The sequence below is a fragment of the Sinocyclocheilus grahami genome, unplaced genomic scaffold, assembly GCF_001515645.1.
Source record: "Sinocyclocheilus grahami isolate Dianchi unplaced genomic scaffold, SAMN03320097.WGS_v1.1 scaffold939.1, whole genome shotgun sequence".
In the NCBI taxonomy this organism is placed as follows: Eukaryota; Metazoa; Chordata; class Actinopteri; order Cypriniformes; family Cyprinidae; genus Sinocyclocheilus; species Sinocyclocheilus grahami.
This window is the reverse complement of record NW_015506118.1, coordinates 9,965-26,244: the sequence shown is the minus strand read 5'-3', so window position 1 is coordinate 26,244 and position 16,280 is coordinate 9,965. Positions and strand designations below refer to the sequence as shown.

At 38.0% G+C, this 16,280-nt stretch overlaps 3 protein-coding genes across 3 annotated transcripts in view; 1 reads left to right on the top strand and 2 right to left on the bottom strand.

Moving 5' to 3' along the window:
* Nucleotides 1-159: 159 nt before the first annotated feature.
* On the bottom strand, nucleotides 160-1,748 carry LOC107564481 (vitelline membrane outer layer protein 1 homolog). Its single transcript, XM_016249574.1, has 5 exons — nucleotides 1,713-1,748; nucleotides 1,541-1,680; nucleotides 1,281-1,394; nucleotides 518-699; nucleotides 160-441 (listed from the first exon to the last, which is right to left on the bottom strand). The coding sequence occupies exons 1-4, from the start codon at nucleotides 1,746-1,748 to the stop codon at nucleotides 519-521; spliced, it is 471 nt and encodes a 156-aa protein (XP_016105060.1). The 3' UTR covers nucleotides 160-441; nucleotide 518.
* A 546-nt stretch (nucleotides 1,749-2,294) lies between these two features.
* On the bottom strand, nucleotides 2,295-6,787 carry LOC107564480 (lung adenoma susceptibility protein 2 homolog). Its single transcript, XM_016249573.1, has 7 exons — nucleotides 6,756-6,787; nucleotides 5,893-6,177; nucleotides 4,720-4,944; nucleotides 4,448-4,514; nucleotides 4,125-4,367; nucleotides 2,534-2,589; nucleotides 2,295-2,447 (listed from the first exon to the last, which is right to left on the bottom strand). The coding sequence occupies exons 1-7, from the start codon at nucleotides 6,785-6,787 to the stop codon at nucleotides 2,303-2,305; spliced, it is 1,053 nt and encodes a 350-aa protein (XP_016105059.1). The 3' UTR covers nucleotides 2,295-2,302.
* Nucleotides 6,788-7,726: 939 nt separating this feature from the next.
* The window catches only part of LOC107564479 (lysosome membrane protein 2-like), a gene marked incomplete at its 3' end in the record, with an annotated part of 18,080 nt that continues 9,526 nt past the window's right edge, over nucleotides 7,727-16,280 (top strand). The window contains exons 1-8 of the mRNA XM_016249571.1: nucleotides 7,727-7,993; nucleotides 8,999-9,156; nucleotides 12,859-13,003; nucleotides 13,195-13,380; nucleotides 14,054-14,145; nucleotides 14,275-14,394; nucleotides 15,071-15,249; nucleotides 15,326-15,444. Coding sequence (XP_016105057.1) covers nucleotides 7,874-7,993; nucleotides 8,999-9,156; nucleotides 12,859-13,003; nucleotides 13,195-13,380; nucleotides 14,054-14,145; nucleotides 14,275-14,394; nucleotides 15,071-15,249; nucleotides 15,326-15,444 — 1,119 coding nt within the window. The remainder of the gene's footprint in view (nucleotides 7,994-8,998; nucleotides 9,157-12,858; nucleotides 13,004-13,194; nucleotides 13,381-14,053; nucleotides 14,146-14,274; nucleotides 14,395-15,070; nucleotides 15,250-15,325; nucleotides 15,445-16,280) is intronic.

The window sequence follows — 16,280 nt, the reverse complement described above, 5'->3', positions numbered from 1 at the left end:
TTTTTTTTTTTAATAGGGTGGAAGTGTCTGTTTGTCAAAGCATTTCTTTGATTAGTCAGGCATGAGAGATATAAAAATAACATGTCAAAATATTCAATTGTTATTTACTTCAATCAGGTCAACGAAGCACATTAAAGCAACAGACAAACACTAATGTTATCAAGTAAAATGGATATTTTAATAGATGTCAGGATATTATGCCCGCAGAAAAAAAGTGGGTTGACAGCTTTACAGTTAATGTAGAGTACGGAGTTTGTGAATTTGAAATGCATGGACTGATAAGACAAGTGAAATGTACTGTCAGCCTCTGCGCTGTGTTGAGGTCATGATCACATCTCAGGCTTTATTTTGACTAGCTGTTGTATGACATGGTTAATGTAAGCTCATAATCGTATGCTGATCAGTTATTATCCATCTGATCTTGTCATCGTCCTCTAACACCTGAAAGAAAAGCCAAAGTCAGATAAGCCAGCACTAACATCACGGAGATCCGAGTGTTTGATTGTGTTCACCTCACCTTAATTGCAGCAGAACATGCGCACGTCATTGAGAGCGGTGTCGTCTCCTTGTCCTCGAGGCTTTTCTAGCCGTGTCTTGATACCACAAATCCCTTTCCCTTCACATGTTTGACTCCAGCGACCCCAATCACCCCAGCGTGTGCCGTCACCCTGCAGTAAAGGCCCTCCACTGCATTTGAACCTGGAAGTTTGGGTGCAACATGTCGTTTCAATCAATACTAACAAAAACTCTTGGAACTTCCAATTTGACTTTAGGTGCCACAGAATAAAAGGAGTTGATTTTTATAAATTGAACATTAGTCATACAGGCGGTTCTCATCTTTTCATGTGTTTATCAGCATTTTAGTTCATCTTGTACTGTAGATGTCCTGGGAACTAAGGGTCACTTAAAGTGGGAGCTAGGCATGCGACGCCATCAGATTTTCATGTTGCAATAATTGTGAAAGCTTTATCACGGTATACAGTATTATCACAACCAGATTTGCTTTTAGCAAGTGCACCGTTACCGCTGGTGGGTTTTTTTTCCCACCAAATCTTTGATGTGCACAGCCACTCGTCAGTGGCGACATCAGCAAAAATACACAAATTAATATTTTTTAGTCGCAACTGCAACCACTTTAGTCACAGTCTGGAGCCCTGCAATCAGTTCCAGTAAGATTTGGTGATAGTTAAGCGTAGAGTGATTACAAGCAATTTGTAGAAGACCAGTCATTTTAGAGCACCAAATTGGTTTAAAGGATTTTTAGCACATCACAAACTCACATGATGTTGTTTGCGGCCGTGTCGTCACCATCTCCTTGAGATTTCTCGACTCTCAGCTGAAAAGCAGTCAAGAATCCAGAAGGACACCATTTGATATCTGTCCACCGACCCTGGCTGAAGAAAAAGGTGATCAAACCAATCGTCATTAAGAACATTCATTTGTCTACGCTATGAAAGGAAACACCACACTGCCTCGTACTCTTAAAATTGAACAATTCTTAATAACTGTAAACCGGCTGCATTACTCTTTAGCCCATTACCTGCCTACATCTGACTGAACAGAGGGGTACGAGTGTGAGGAGCCTTGAAAAATCTCAACACAGTGAAGGCGAATCCCGTTGAGTGCAGTATCATCCCCACGACCAAGAGGATCTTCCACCTTAAAACAAAAACCACAACACTAAGACATAAGGAGTAATCTTAACTCCAAACCTCTAGTGTTCCTGGAGGTCCACCAACACCACACATTTTGGATGTCTACTAAAGAGGTGTTCGGTTGAATCAAACGTTCACTGTTAGCGTATCTTCAGGAACAGAGCTGGGAATCCCTTTTGAGACTTTAGTCTTTGCAACTTTACAGATCTTCTTTATGCACCAAGAGCTTGTAACACTCCAAAGAGAAAGGAAGAGTTGAAATCGCATCACATGACCTGTTTAAGGGATCAAAGAAGCGTCGCGCATGAAAGCTATACGGAATGCAGTTTGTCTTGTTCTCATATATCATTGTTCCAGTCAGTGATCAAGACAGCATTGCAAAACTAAATGATTAAATGAACTCTGATATTAGTCAGTGACCTGCATGTAAACACTTCAGACAAACACAATTTCTGACTGATTAGATCAAATGCTGCTCATTGCCGGTAAAAGCATGTGCCCTTTGAAACCGCTTCACTGAATAGTTTATTTACATTTTTTATCTTTCATGAGGTTTTAAAGATCCTTTAAAACAGAATCAGCTTTTTAAGCTAATATGATCAATGAAATGTCTGTCTGTAGGATAATAACAGTCTGTGATTTCTGATTCACAACCGTTTATTGATTCTGGCCCAGTCTGTGATATTAGCTGCAGGAGTGTCTGTACAATCTGTCCCATCATCCTCTGCTCTGGCCTTCCTCTCGTTCATGTCGTCCACAAGTGTTTTCAGTCTGTCCAGGTGTTGAAGAGCTCTGAGAAAACAGATCAAAGATCAACAACACTGAACCAGCTTGAATTCATGATATGAGATCAGCGCTGCTTCACTGAGCCTCCTGACCTCTGCAATGACTCCACGTTTGCCAGGTCAGTTTCTTCTGTTTCCTGCTGAGGAACCTTAAAAAAAGCATTATTTTTGCTCATCAATAACACCAAACATCAGCTTTATAGTGACTTCTTCAGTGGTATATACTGCATGTAGTATGGAACTACTTTCATTATATTATGTTACTCCAATTTTATGTAAAAAAATTAACCCAACAGCCGAGTTAGTCCACATTTGACCCAAAGTTAGGTTGAAACAACCCAGCATTTTTTTTTTTTAAGTGTAATTTGTCCTTTTTGCCTCTTTTTTTCAGCTTAGCTGTATAAAAAATACTTTCATTTTGTGGAAAAGCGCAGCGTGAACATTCTGCAAAACATCTGATTTTGTGTTTCACAAAGGAAAGAAAATAAATCAGACATTAATTTAGGAGTAATAATAATATATTCTCTGCTGTTCTCTATGGAAGCCTGTTTTCACCACAATATAAAGAAATTTAAATGGTAATTGTGACTTTTTATCTCACAATTATGAGTTTATATTTTGTAATTCTGACTTTTCCCCCCCACACAATTCAGATTTTTCCCCCTCGCAATTCTAAGGAAAAAAAAAAATCTGAATTACAAGATCTAAATCAAAATCGTAAGAAATAAACTCAGAATTCAGACTTTATAAAATTCAAATTTTACATCTCACAATTCAGGCTTATTCAAAATTGCGAGATAAAACCTCTAAATTCTCAGAACAAAAAAGCCATAACTGCGAAATATAATAAATAAATGTCAAATTGAAAGAACTTTCTCACAATTCGGAGTTTACATCTCGTAATTCTCTTCCGCCACAAAATAAAAAAATGGTAATTGGTGACTTTTTCTTTCACACTTTGGACTTTTTTCTCAGAATTGAAAGAAAAAAGTCTGAATAATAAAATGTTCTTTTTTTTAATATACTGTGGCTTCCATAGTTTGCTATTGCATCTCAGTACAAAAAGTATAACAATATTGCTCATTTATGAATACATTTCTTGTTTTTTGTAAATTGTTTTGTATATTGCCTGATACATAAAAAAGTCATTCTTATACCATTCTTACTAACATTTGCCACAATGTGACAAACTAGATCACCATATGTGACCCTGGAGCACAAAACCATTCATGAGGGTCAATCTTTGGAAATTGAGATTTATGCATCATCTGAAAGCTGAATAAATAAGCTTAACATTGATGTATGGTTTGTTAGGATAGGACACTATTTGAAAATCTGGAATCTGAGGGTGCAAAAAAATCTAAATATTGAGAAAATCATCTTTAAAGTTGTTCAAATGAAGTTCTTAGCAATGCATATTACTAATCAAAAATTAAGTTTTGATATATTTACGGTAGGAAATTTACTAAATATCTTCATGGAACACGATCTTTACTTAATATCCTAATGATTTTTGGCATAAAAGAAAAATTTATAATTTTGACCCATACAATGTATTGTTGGCTATTGCTACAAATATACCTGTGCTGCTTATGACTGCTTTTGTGCTCCAGGGACACATATTAACCAATGAAACTGAAAGCTTTGTCAATTATAACAGGAGCAAGGCTGGTTTTCCGTTCACCTGCTCTGGTGTGTCTCTCTCCAGCTGTGTGGCTGAAGCTGCAGTGGTTTTGGCGTCACCGGAGGCGTGTGATTGGCTGATCTTATGCTCGGCTGAAGCTGCAGTGGTTTTGGTGTCACCGGAGGTGTGTGATTGGCTGATCTTATGCTCGACGGCCTGCAGGAGGAACAGCATGTGTTTGAGCGCCTCCACTGGACCAGGATGGTTTCTGCTGCTGTATCCTGATGAACAGGAAGCTGCAGACTGGAGCCAGACAGATTTACACTGAAGAGCATTGAGTTTAAATGAACAGAAGACATCATGATGACTGCCACATACTGTACCTTGCTCCTCTGAAGTTCCCCGGGCGCTGGAGGTTCATCAGCGCCACCCACACGCACTGGAGATTTACTACAGACGGTAGGGCATGTTTTATATTTACATTTACTACATGCTTTTACTCAAAGCATTTACACTGCATTCAATCATGCACTCACTGAGAATCAAATTCATGACCTTTGCATTGCTTTTAAGAACCAAAGGCACATTTTTGCCAATAAATAATAGAAGTTTCTTGAGATTCAATGTGAAAATATCATCATTGTCCATCACTCACAACGTCACAGGGGGATTGTCCCAGGATCGGTCCGCGTCCAGAGCATCCTCCGTATCTCCTGAACTGTTGTGCTCCTTCACCGGCTCACAGAGCGCAAAAGAAGGTGCGTTTAACATCTGCTCGGCTCTGAAGGTCAGAGAAGCAATCTTATCATCTGAACAGAGAGAAACACAAGAAGAGACCAGTGAGGGTTTTATCTGGAATGACATGGAGCCAGTGTTGTGTCTAAAACTAAAACTAAATATATTAAAAAACATATAAAACTTTTATTATAATAAAACTTAATTCACTTATTTCATTTCAGTTCAATTTCTAATTTTCATGTAGTTTAATCTGAAGTACTAAAACTAAAATAAAAATGAATAAAACAAATAGTAAAAAAAACTATTGAAACCCATAAAAAACACAAAGCTAAACTAAAATGTATTTTTTAATGAAATTTAATTGAATGGAAAAATCGGAGGGAAATAAAAATATTAAATATATGGATTATACTATTAAACAGAAAAATATTAAAACACATTACTGAAATAAAATAAAAAGTATTCAAATAACTTATCTCAGTTTGTTGCCAAGACAACATTTTTAATTTTAATTTAAGTTGAAGTACTATAATTACTAAAACAGAATTAAAAATGAATAAACACAATTAAAATAAACCTCTTGAAACCAATCAAGACACAGCTAAAACCTAAACTAACATTTAAATGGATGGAAAAGTGGAAAATATTCAACTTCAAATAAAACGTTCAAGTTGGCTGACCAAAGTGCATCACAGAAGAGCAAGATAACAACTACAGACATATTTACAAAAATAAAAACTAATGAAACACACCAAATGTACTAAACAAAACATGATCAATTACTAAAGCTGACCTAAAATCAGAATGAAAAATAAAAAAATAAAAGTCTATTCAAAATAATAATAATATGGCAGTGATAGTACAATCACACTGGTGCTGGTTTTAACTAATATTCCAGCTTAAATACAATTTATAAAGCGGAGAGTCCCGGTGCTTGGCTCTGATTGGCTGAGCCGCGGTCGAAGCTGTTGTGAATGACGCTACAAAGTAACACACACCTTTGTTTACGTTTGTGTGTTGCTCGGCAACCACTTTGTAGCATCCACAACTGTTTCTGAGGAGCTACATTGTTTGTTCCTTAAAGCATGACTTGATTTGCATGTACTGTGCTGATGTACCGTCTCTGTTTCTGGGATGAGGTTTTGTAATCTCTTTGGGCAGCTCAAGTGTCCCGGTTGTGGTCTCAGCGTCTCGCAGACTCCTCTGGAAGTCAGTGATGTAAGCGTCCAGCGCCTCTGACGCAGAGATGTAGTGTCTGTCTCTGTATTTGATGCTGGGGACGGGCTCCGGGCGTAAGGAGCTCTGCAGGAGTCCTGAAGCGGCCAGCAGCGACGTGACGCTGGACTCAGGAGACATCAGACCGTCCTCACACGCTCTGCAAAAACACACACACTTACATTAATGCATAAAGCATGTATAAATGTTACAAGACATCTCTAGCTAGCTATGAACAAATAGTGATAATAAAAATTATTGTCAACCAATAAAAGCATGTATAAGTTGCATGACATTTTTAGCTATGAAAAATATTAATAATAAAAAAAATTAACCAATGAAAGTATGCATGACATTTATAACTATGAAAAACATTTAGTAATAAAAAATAAGCTTAATCGAAATAAATAAATGCAAAAATGTATTAAAATAAATAAAATATTCAATAAATTTACCAGTACATTACTATTATAATCATTAGAATAACAAATGCAATTAAAGTAGTAAAACTAAGAATGTCTATATCCCTAATTTTATTCTACACATATCTATAATACAATTATTATTATGTTTTATATTTTATATTTTTTTAAGTGGGATGATCATATTGTGGGGTCCGTGACATCTAAAAAAACTGCACTAACTAATGATAACTTAGATTTAATAGTTTAGTAAGATTAGTAAAGCCTAGTTTTACGTTTTTCGGTACTTTAACTCTTTTAAGTTCATATGTTTGACCGGAGTTTCAGGTTTTTCTGTTTCTGTCGCATAATTATTGCAGGAAATAGACCTTAAAGACATGCATTAATACGATTTTAACTTCCACTTTTCCTGCATCTCGAGTGAATTGAGCAAAAACAGAGACTCACCGGATGAATCCGGTGCAGATCACGAACACAAAGCGAGAGTGAGGCTAAATTAGAGTAAAGCAGATTAGAAGAATCTAAACATCCAACAGACAACCGCCGCCAGCAGCTCTGCGCATGCGCACCGAGTCACGTGACCTTCTCTAGACGCTCGCTAGCCGCTCCACTCAGTCGAGCTTTTGCGAGCTGCGCATGCGCAGTCGGTCATATGACTTCTCAAAATGTTCTACGCTCATTAGCTTCGCCACTCCAACTCTATCCGTCGAAATAGAAACCGACATTTGATTTTCTAAATCACTCTAAACATGTATAATTGACAGGAAAACAATAATAAATGGTTGCAATTGTCTATTTATGTCACAGGTGAATGTGAAGGTCTGATAATGTGTTATAAAAGTTCCTGACTCATGAGTGGGCGGCGGTTCTTTCATATCTCGCTAGAAATATAATAAGATAGGATGGTAAACATCGCGGATCGTCTCAATATGGGCGTGCCGCTGGGTTCACTGGACCAGTAATCATTTATAATAATAACTGCTTTAACTCTATACTGTGCATTTTCAATTTAAATGCCAATTAAAATGATTTTTCGAGTGTAATTAATTGCCCGCGCTGTCACGTGATGCCTGATGCTTTTCTCATCGCTGATCGGGTTTGTCTTTGCGTGTATACACGTCTTTTTGAACAGAATGAAATGTCGTATTTGCTTTTGCATGTCATGTAAAAATCTTTTGGGTCAATATTTTTTAAATGCGCATGCTTTCCAGAGTGCACGTGTGCTCTAATAACACAAAGCCCGTCGCGAGTTTTGAATGGGTTTCTATGGAGGGTCGTCTCAGTGCGCCGTCGAGCGCCCCCTGCAGGAGCTCCGCGAGATGATTCATTTCTCTCTGAGTGCTGCTGCTGCTGCGGACGCATGCAAACACTCTCGAGTCCGGTTCAGCTGCTGTGTGTTCGTCCGTCCCTGTCAGAGCCGAACCGAGCCGGATCATGCTCCGCTCCTGCTGTGTTTACGGCGCAGGGGTCCTCTGCGTTCTGCTGTTAGTCGCCGGGATCGCGATGGCTCTGGCGCAGGTCTTCCAGAAGCTCATAAACAACACAATAAAAGAGGTCAGTGAGTGTGTTCTTCATATGCTGTGACTGTACATGTGTAGTTTGTGTTGTGCTCAGAAAGTGACATCTCATGCTGATTTGTAAGAAATGCAGCAGAGATATTTTTATCATATCTTAGTATATTGTTTAATATAATTTTTTTTTTAAAGATTTATTTTTGGCATTTTATGCCTTTTACAAATATATAGGACAGTAGGTCGACAGGAAGTGAAGTGGGTGAGAGAGAGAGAGAGAGAGAGACAGGGGGGGGGGGTCGGGAAAGGTCCACGAGCCGGGACTCGAACTCGGGCCATCGGCTCCGACATTGTTTAATATTATTATCCTCACATAATTGTATGAACCCTTAATATACACCATGGTATTTACATTGTTTATGGAGTTGCCATAGTCTAAATATTTATTTCTGGCATTATTTTGAAATTCCATTTCATACAGTTTAAAGATCATAATATATAATGTTTTATATTAATAGCAATATATGTAATATTATAGTATGTAATATACAGTATTTTATTAGAATATCATAATATTATATAAATCATTATTATTATTTTCAACTCGCATAATGTTGTAATAATATGAAACAATAATATACACCATATTTATTCACCATGAATGTTAGATGCATGTAAAGTTACATTTAAATGATATGATGCTTGTTGATTTTGATCGCTTCTATTGTCCTCATCCCAAATGTGTCTGCTTTATATATACACTAATATGATGCTATCAACTATGGTATTGAAGTAATATAATATTCATATGCAATACGCTTCTTCAAGGAGAGAAATGACTTAATAATACCATGTCTAGAAAACACTTTTTTTCTTGTTGCTGTCATTTGCACATATTTTTGTACATGTACTCATTGAGTAGGATATTAAATATAAATATATGATATTATTATGTTTATGGGCTTTTTAATGTGTTTCTCTTCCTAAATTGTTTTAGAAACCATGAGTTTGTAAAAAATAACTACCCACAATTCACTTTCTCTTACAGCAAGTAGTTCTGGAAAATGGAACGGAGGCGTTTTCGGTGTTTCAAAACCCACCGCCGCCGGTTTACATGCAGTTTTACTTCTTTAATCTGACCAATCCTGCAGAGGTTCTGGATGGAGACAGACCCGTCGTCCTGCAGATCGGCCCGTACACGTACAGGTCAGTGATGATGGCACTAAAAACATGTGCTCGTCTTGTTTTCCTCTTGATGTGTGACGGACGGGAAGGCGATTCACATGACTTGTGTTTTTGCTGCAGTTTTCTCTTGCACAAGTTTCGCTTGATGACACATCAGATATTCTATGTTCCTGAAAACCCTTCAGGGCTTCAAGCCACAAAGAAAACCCTACCAACCACATAGCAATCTGTCAGAGACTTGAAAACGTTCACTTTGTGCTTTTAAAGCAGTCGTGGCCTAGTGGTTAGAGAGTCGGACTTGTAACCTGAAGGTTGTGGGTTCGAGTCTCAGGTCAGTTACCAGCGCTCTCTCCACCTTCAATACCACGACTGAGGTGAGACCCTTGAGCAATGCTTCGAACCCCCAACTGCTCACTGTGCTGCCCACTGCTCCGGGTGTGTGTGTGTGTTCACTACTGTGTGTGTGAGCACTTGGATGGGCTAAATGCAGAACACAAATTCCGAGTATGGGTCACAGTACTTGGCCACACGTCACTTCACTTTCACTTAAAACTGGTTCAAACTTCAAGTTTTTAAATTGCTTCGAGCATAAAACTGGTTCAAACTTCAAGCTTATGAAAACTTAAAACTGCATTTAAAAACTGCTTCAACCTTCAAGCTTTTAAAACTGCTTCAAACTTCAGGCGTGTAGAACTTGAAACTGCTTCAAACTTCAGGCGTGTAGAACTTGAAACTGCTTCAAACTTCAGGCGTGTAGAACTTGAAACTGCTTCAAACTTCAGGCGTGTAGAACTTGAAACTGCTTCAAACGTCAAGTTTTTAAAACTTAAAACTGCTTTTAAAAATGGCTTCTAACGTCAAGCTTTTAAAACTGCTTTAGACTTAAAACTACTTCAAAACTTCAAGCTTTTTAATCTACATCAAACCACTTTTTGCTGCAGTTTTTTTCTTTCACAAGTCTGATGACACATCAGATGCTCTGTGTTCTTTAAAACCATATTTATTCATCCTGAATCACATGATCTGTTGTTTTAAAATTGCTCAACTCCATGACAGTGTAATTTTCAGCTTTTAAATGGCTTCAAACTTAAAACTAGTGATGTCCGGTTCGCGAATGAATCGTACGATTATCCGGTTCTTCTCAGTGAACGGGTTGAACCAGTTCACCAAATCGGACTGAATCGTTTGAAACGGTTCGCGTCTCCAGTAAGCATTAATCCACAAATTACTTAAAGGGTTAGTTCACCCAAAAATTAAAATTAGCCTATATGCGCCGGTGAGTCTCGTGAAAACCAACGTTTGTTAACAGGAGCAAAGGAAGCAAAGTTTCCTTACTTTAGCAAAGGAAAACCAGTCTCCTCTTGGCTTATATCGAAATCCTCTGACATTCTTCTTTGTAAATCCTCATTTTGTACTACTAATTAGTGACTGTTGTTTTGTTTTGACAAGCTGCGCTTCCGTGTGCGTCAGTTCTGAGCAGCGAATGCGCAACGCTGACCTCATACGACATCTGCCCGGAGCTGCTTCTGTGTACAACAGTGAGCGCAAGCTCAGCGCTGCACATGCGCCGGTGAGTCTCGTGAAAACCAACGTTTGTTAACAGGAGCAAAGGAAGCAAAGTTTCCTTACTTTAGCAAAGGAAAACCAGGCTCCTCTTGGCTTATATCGAAATCCTCCGACATTCTTCTTTACAAATCCTCATTTTGTGCTTCTAATCAGTGTCTGTTGTTTTGTTTTGACAAGCTGCGCTTCCGTGTGCGTCACTTCTGAGCAGCGAATGCGCAACGCTGACCTCATACGACATCTGCCCGGAGCTGCTTCTGTGTACAACAGTGAGCGCAAGCTACATTAAAGTGATTATTACGTTTTGAATGTGGATATTTTTCTTACAAAAACGATTCACTACAGGGGGCCTTTGATCCCCCCCCGGAGCCGTGTGAGACACTTTTTTTTTTTTTAAGGATGGGCGCTTTTTATTTAACTTCTTTTGGACTGATGCGTGCAACACCCGCTGAGTGCCATGAAACAGCTTGAAAGAGCAAAGACCATTTTTAATATAACTCCCACTGGATTTGTCTGAAAGAAGAAAGTCATATACACCTAGGATGACTTGAGGATGAGTAATTTATGGGCTAATTTGAATTTTTCGGTGAACTAACCCTTTAAGTTATTCACTTTTTTAATGTGGCTGACACTCCCTCTGAGTCGAAATTGACCAATATCCCGGAGTAATTCATTTACTCAAACAGTACACTGACTGAACTGCTGTGAAGAGAGAACTGAAGATGAACACGAGCAGAGCAGCATGTGTGCAGCGAGCCGGATAACGAACGTACACGCCCACTGCTGGAGCGGTTCTCATTCTCGAGTCAAGAACCGGTTGCATCGGTTTTCGTATCACCGGTACACTGAATCGAGAACCGTTTCTTTCGGAAGCGTCCGATTTGAGAACCGATGAGCTGATGATACCGCGCATGCGTGATTCAGCGTGAAGCTACCTAATAGAATGGATGGGTGATACTTTTCGTATCACCGGTACACTGAATCGAGAACCGTTTCTTTCGGACGCGTCCGATTTGAGAACCGATGAGCTGATGATACCGCGCATGCGTGATTTAGCGTGAAGCTACCTAATAGAATGGATGGGTGATACCTCTTATTTTATTTTCGATCCGATACCAATATTTTCAAGCCCAGTATCGTCAATACCGATACCGATACTTCTAAACTAAACTGATCTTTTAAATTATTAAAATAATATTTAATCATACTCACTTAATATTAGATTTTAAAGGCATGTTTTTTAACATTTCATAGATTTACTTTATATAGGTGCACCTTTTAAACTTATCTACCCTTTAAAAATGCATACATGTATAGTACTAAAATGCTCACTAGGTGCATACTTGTATGGTACTAATATGCTCACTTTTAGGGGTATAGTTGCACCTTTGAGGTTACTGCCCCATTAAAGGGCTAAAATATACAATTATAGTATATTTTATTTCTAAAAGTGTAAACAAAAATTGAAATTTACTTTATATCTTCAAGACTTAAATCCCCGTATGCACATCACTGCCTGTTACTGTATTTGGGTGCTTAGTTGCAAAACTTAATTGTAAACTTTTCAGATCATGATTATGTTTTAACTGAATGAAGTTATGATTAGTGACTTTATATATTTGAATGTGTATTTTCATCCCAGCCCGGGACGATAGACTTGATATCATTACGTCATCACGAATGACGTCATTACGTTAGGGCGTAAAAGAACCGATGAACCGGTTCATTGAAACGAACTGTCCAAAAGAACCGGTTCACAGAAAAGAACCGGACTTCCCATCACTACTTCAAACTTCAAGCTTTTAAAACTGAAAACTGCTTTCAAATTTCAAGCGTTTAAAACTGCTTCAAACCTAAAATTGCTTTTAAAACTGATTCAAACTTGAAAATGATTTTAAAACGGCTTCAAACTTAAAACTGCTTTTAAAACTTTGTTGAACTTAAAACTACTTCAACACTTTAAGCTTTATCAAACTACTTTTTGCTGCAGCTTTCTCTTGCACAAGTTTGACGACACAACAGATGCTCTGTGTTCATTTAAACCACATAATGCTTCAGATTTTAGTATTTATTTGTCCTGAATCACATAAAATTGCTCAGCTCCATGACAGTGTTATTTTCATAAGTCAGTAAGAGCCACATTTGCGTTTCCTCTTTCAGGGAGTATCGGCCGAAGGAGGAAGTGAAATTTCTGGACAACGGAACCAAAGTGGAGGCTGTTAATCCGAAGACATACGTGTTTGAGCCCAACATGTCACGCGGCTCTGAGGACGACATCGTCCGAACAGTCAACATCCCCGCTGTGGTGAGATTGTGATCTCTGACCTACTAAAACCACAGAGAGATGAGAGCATGTCACGTGCTTAATGAGTGAATCTCGTGAAAGCGTGTCACATTTCACCCTAAAATCTAAATAAAAAAGAAGAAATTATGTTTGCATAAAAAGTGAAATCTGAGATTAGATAATTCACCGTGTATGGGTGTTTTTGACTTCAGACCGTGATGGAGAAAGCCAAAGGTAGATGGTTTGAAGGCTTCGTCAGTGCCTTGATGAAATCAAACAACATCGGTGTGTTTGGGACGTTCAAGGTCGGTGACCTGCTGTGGGGTTACGAAGATCCGCTGCTTAAATTAATCCAAAAATTTATCACAATGGATGACCACTTCGGACTTTTCTATAAGGTTAGTGGCCGTGGTGTTTGCTGTCAATCATCACTATTACTAGTACAAGTTTTATACCTCTAACACTAATTAATAAAGTTCAGTGTGTGCGTCATTGTGAAGTGTTTGTGCTTTAGACTAGAATGACTCAAATCATGTGTTTTGTTTGAGGTTTGTGGCATCAGTCAGTAGCTCTCTCTTTGGCTGATTATTAGATTCAGCTTCAGAAAAAAAAAAGTTTTCAATACTTTTATTCATTAAGGATGCATTGAATTGATTCAGTGTGACAGTAAAGACATTTACAGTGTTACAAAAGATTTCTATTTCAAGTAAATGCTGTTCTTTGAACTTTCTATTCATCTGTGAATCCTGAAAAAGGAAATGTATCAGTTTCAACAAAAATATTCAACTGATTTCAACATTGATAATAATCAGTGAAATGTTTCTTGAGCAAATCAGCATATTACAATAATTTTGTATACATTTGAACATGTTTACATAAAAAACAGCTATTTTAAAATGTAGTAATATTTCTGAATTTTTACTGTATTTTTGATCAAATAAAAGCAGCTTTGGTGAACAAAAGAGACTTCAGTGTAACTGTACTTGATATGTGTGTTTCTCAGTGATACACACATCTGTTTATTGTGATTTTGTACAAGTGTTTCATTCTCATGTCACTGACTTGTTTCAGAAAAATGGCACCGACGATGGTGATTATATTTTCTTCACGGGGAAGCAGAATTATCTGGACTTTGCTCGTATAGACGAGTGGAACGGACAGAGGTAAAATCAGCAGAAAACTCACCGTCTCGTTTTATCTCTAGAAGATTTATGAATGGATTTAGAACGAGCTGCAAAATCAGCATGTGCTCAGAGAAGATTGAATTATGGATTATTTGTTCTGTTTGTCAGTACATTGAACTGGTGGAGTACAGAAGGCTGTAACAGGATCAACGGCACTGACGGAGCATCTTTCCATCCAGTCATCACAAAAACAGAGAAACTCTATATATTCTCCTCTGATCTGTGCAGGTGAGGACGCAGACCACTTAAACACACTGACCTGTTAACAGATCTTCATTTCACTCAATATGATTATGAATATCAACTATTTAAACAATATTTTAGCATATTCACATTCAGTTGCCATATCATGAATATAAGTATAAACATATTTTATTATTGCAATTTTTATTGTACATTAATAATGGTTTCTGAGTCACTGATTAAAGGTTTAGTTTATGAATTCTGTTTTTGATTCAGTATTGATCATATTGGGTCTGAACGTGTGACCTGATGAACTCAGTGCTTATGTGTGACCAAGCATTTTTCCTAAAAGTGTGTTTTTTTGTTTTTTTTTAATCTATCAGGTCACATACTGTATGTGGGTCAAGCATGTGTGATTCCTCATGCAGGTTGTTTAATTAGGTCTAAATCAGGCCTCCAATCAAGCAAAACTATTCAGCAGTTTACTGAAGTGATTATCAAACATATAAAAACATGTTATAAAAGAAACCAAAACCATTTTACAGGGAAATTATAGTCACACAAACAAAGCTGTTAAATCTGAGAAGTAGGTCAAACTGAAACACAAATCTGCTTTTCAGATTTATTGCTTGTTTACTTAAATAAGGAAGCAATCACAGTCCTAAACAAAACTGTCTTTCAGTGGAATCAGTGTGTGTTTAATGCATGTTTTTGTTGACAGGTCTATATATGCCCAGTACGAGTCTGACGTGAGCGTACGAGGGGTTCCCGGTTTCCGCTTTGTCCCACCCAGCGAGGTTTTCGCCAATCGTACAATTAACCCGGATAACGCAGGCTTCTGTGTGCCGGCCGGGAACTGTCTCGGCTCCGGCCTCCTCAACGCCAGCGTCTGCAAAGAAGGTCAGTGAGAGTCTGAATGCTGTTTGTCACCCTACAGATGCTGGGACATCCCGTTAACATGTGTGTCTCCTCTCAGGTGCGCCCATCATCATGTCCTCCCCTCATTTCTACCAGGCAGATGACAGATTCGTCCAGGATGTGTTCGGGATGAATCCCAACAAGGAGGAGCACGAGACGGTCATTGACGTCAACCCGGTAAGTCTGTATAAACCTGATGAAAAAGTCTGACGAATTGATCAAAAACTGACATTTTTCCTCCTCACTGAATGCAAAATGCTGCATGGAGCTGCAAAATCACAGCCAGCCAGAATGTGTTTGATGTTTATGCTTTATTCATGCACTTGCATGTTTCCAAGTAGAGAATTCCAACTCACCTTTCAAAAAAGTGCCATATAATCACAGGCAGGTGATGCTTTATTGTGCAGAAATCCTCTCTGTATGACATCATATGAGCATGTCGGCACCCAGGATCACATTAATCCAATGTTTGCAGTGATAAAACCATAAATGATCCTCTCGGTTGATAAACATACACCTTTCGGAACATGCATTTGTTTTATTATGCGTTATCTTTAAGCATCAGACAACAGTGAGAGATACAAGAACATCCCATGGTTTTAGACCAATGAGATTTAACTGTAGGTGGAGCTACAATCTAAAACAAGCAAAAATAATGTCTCATCGTGTGTCACTCGTTGCGGTTGCAGGTTCAGATGAACAACAAAGATTAACATGGAAGTGGAAGTATATATATATATAATAGTGATTGACACGCTTTACATCAGTCATATCGCCATATGATCCATACGCTATCACATCAATTATTTTCTCTGAATTTTTCATTTAACGTTTATGTGAAAATATATAGGTGCCTTTATATTTTTAGAAATATTAGTGTAGTATAATGTGCATATAATGAGCATAGTGTGCATATAATGAGCATAGTGTGCAAATAATGAGCATAGTGTGCATATAATGAGCATAGTGTGCATATAATGAGCATAGTGTGCATATAATGAGCATAGTGTGCA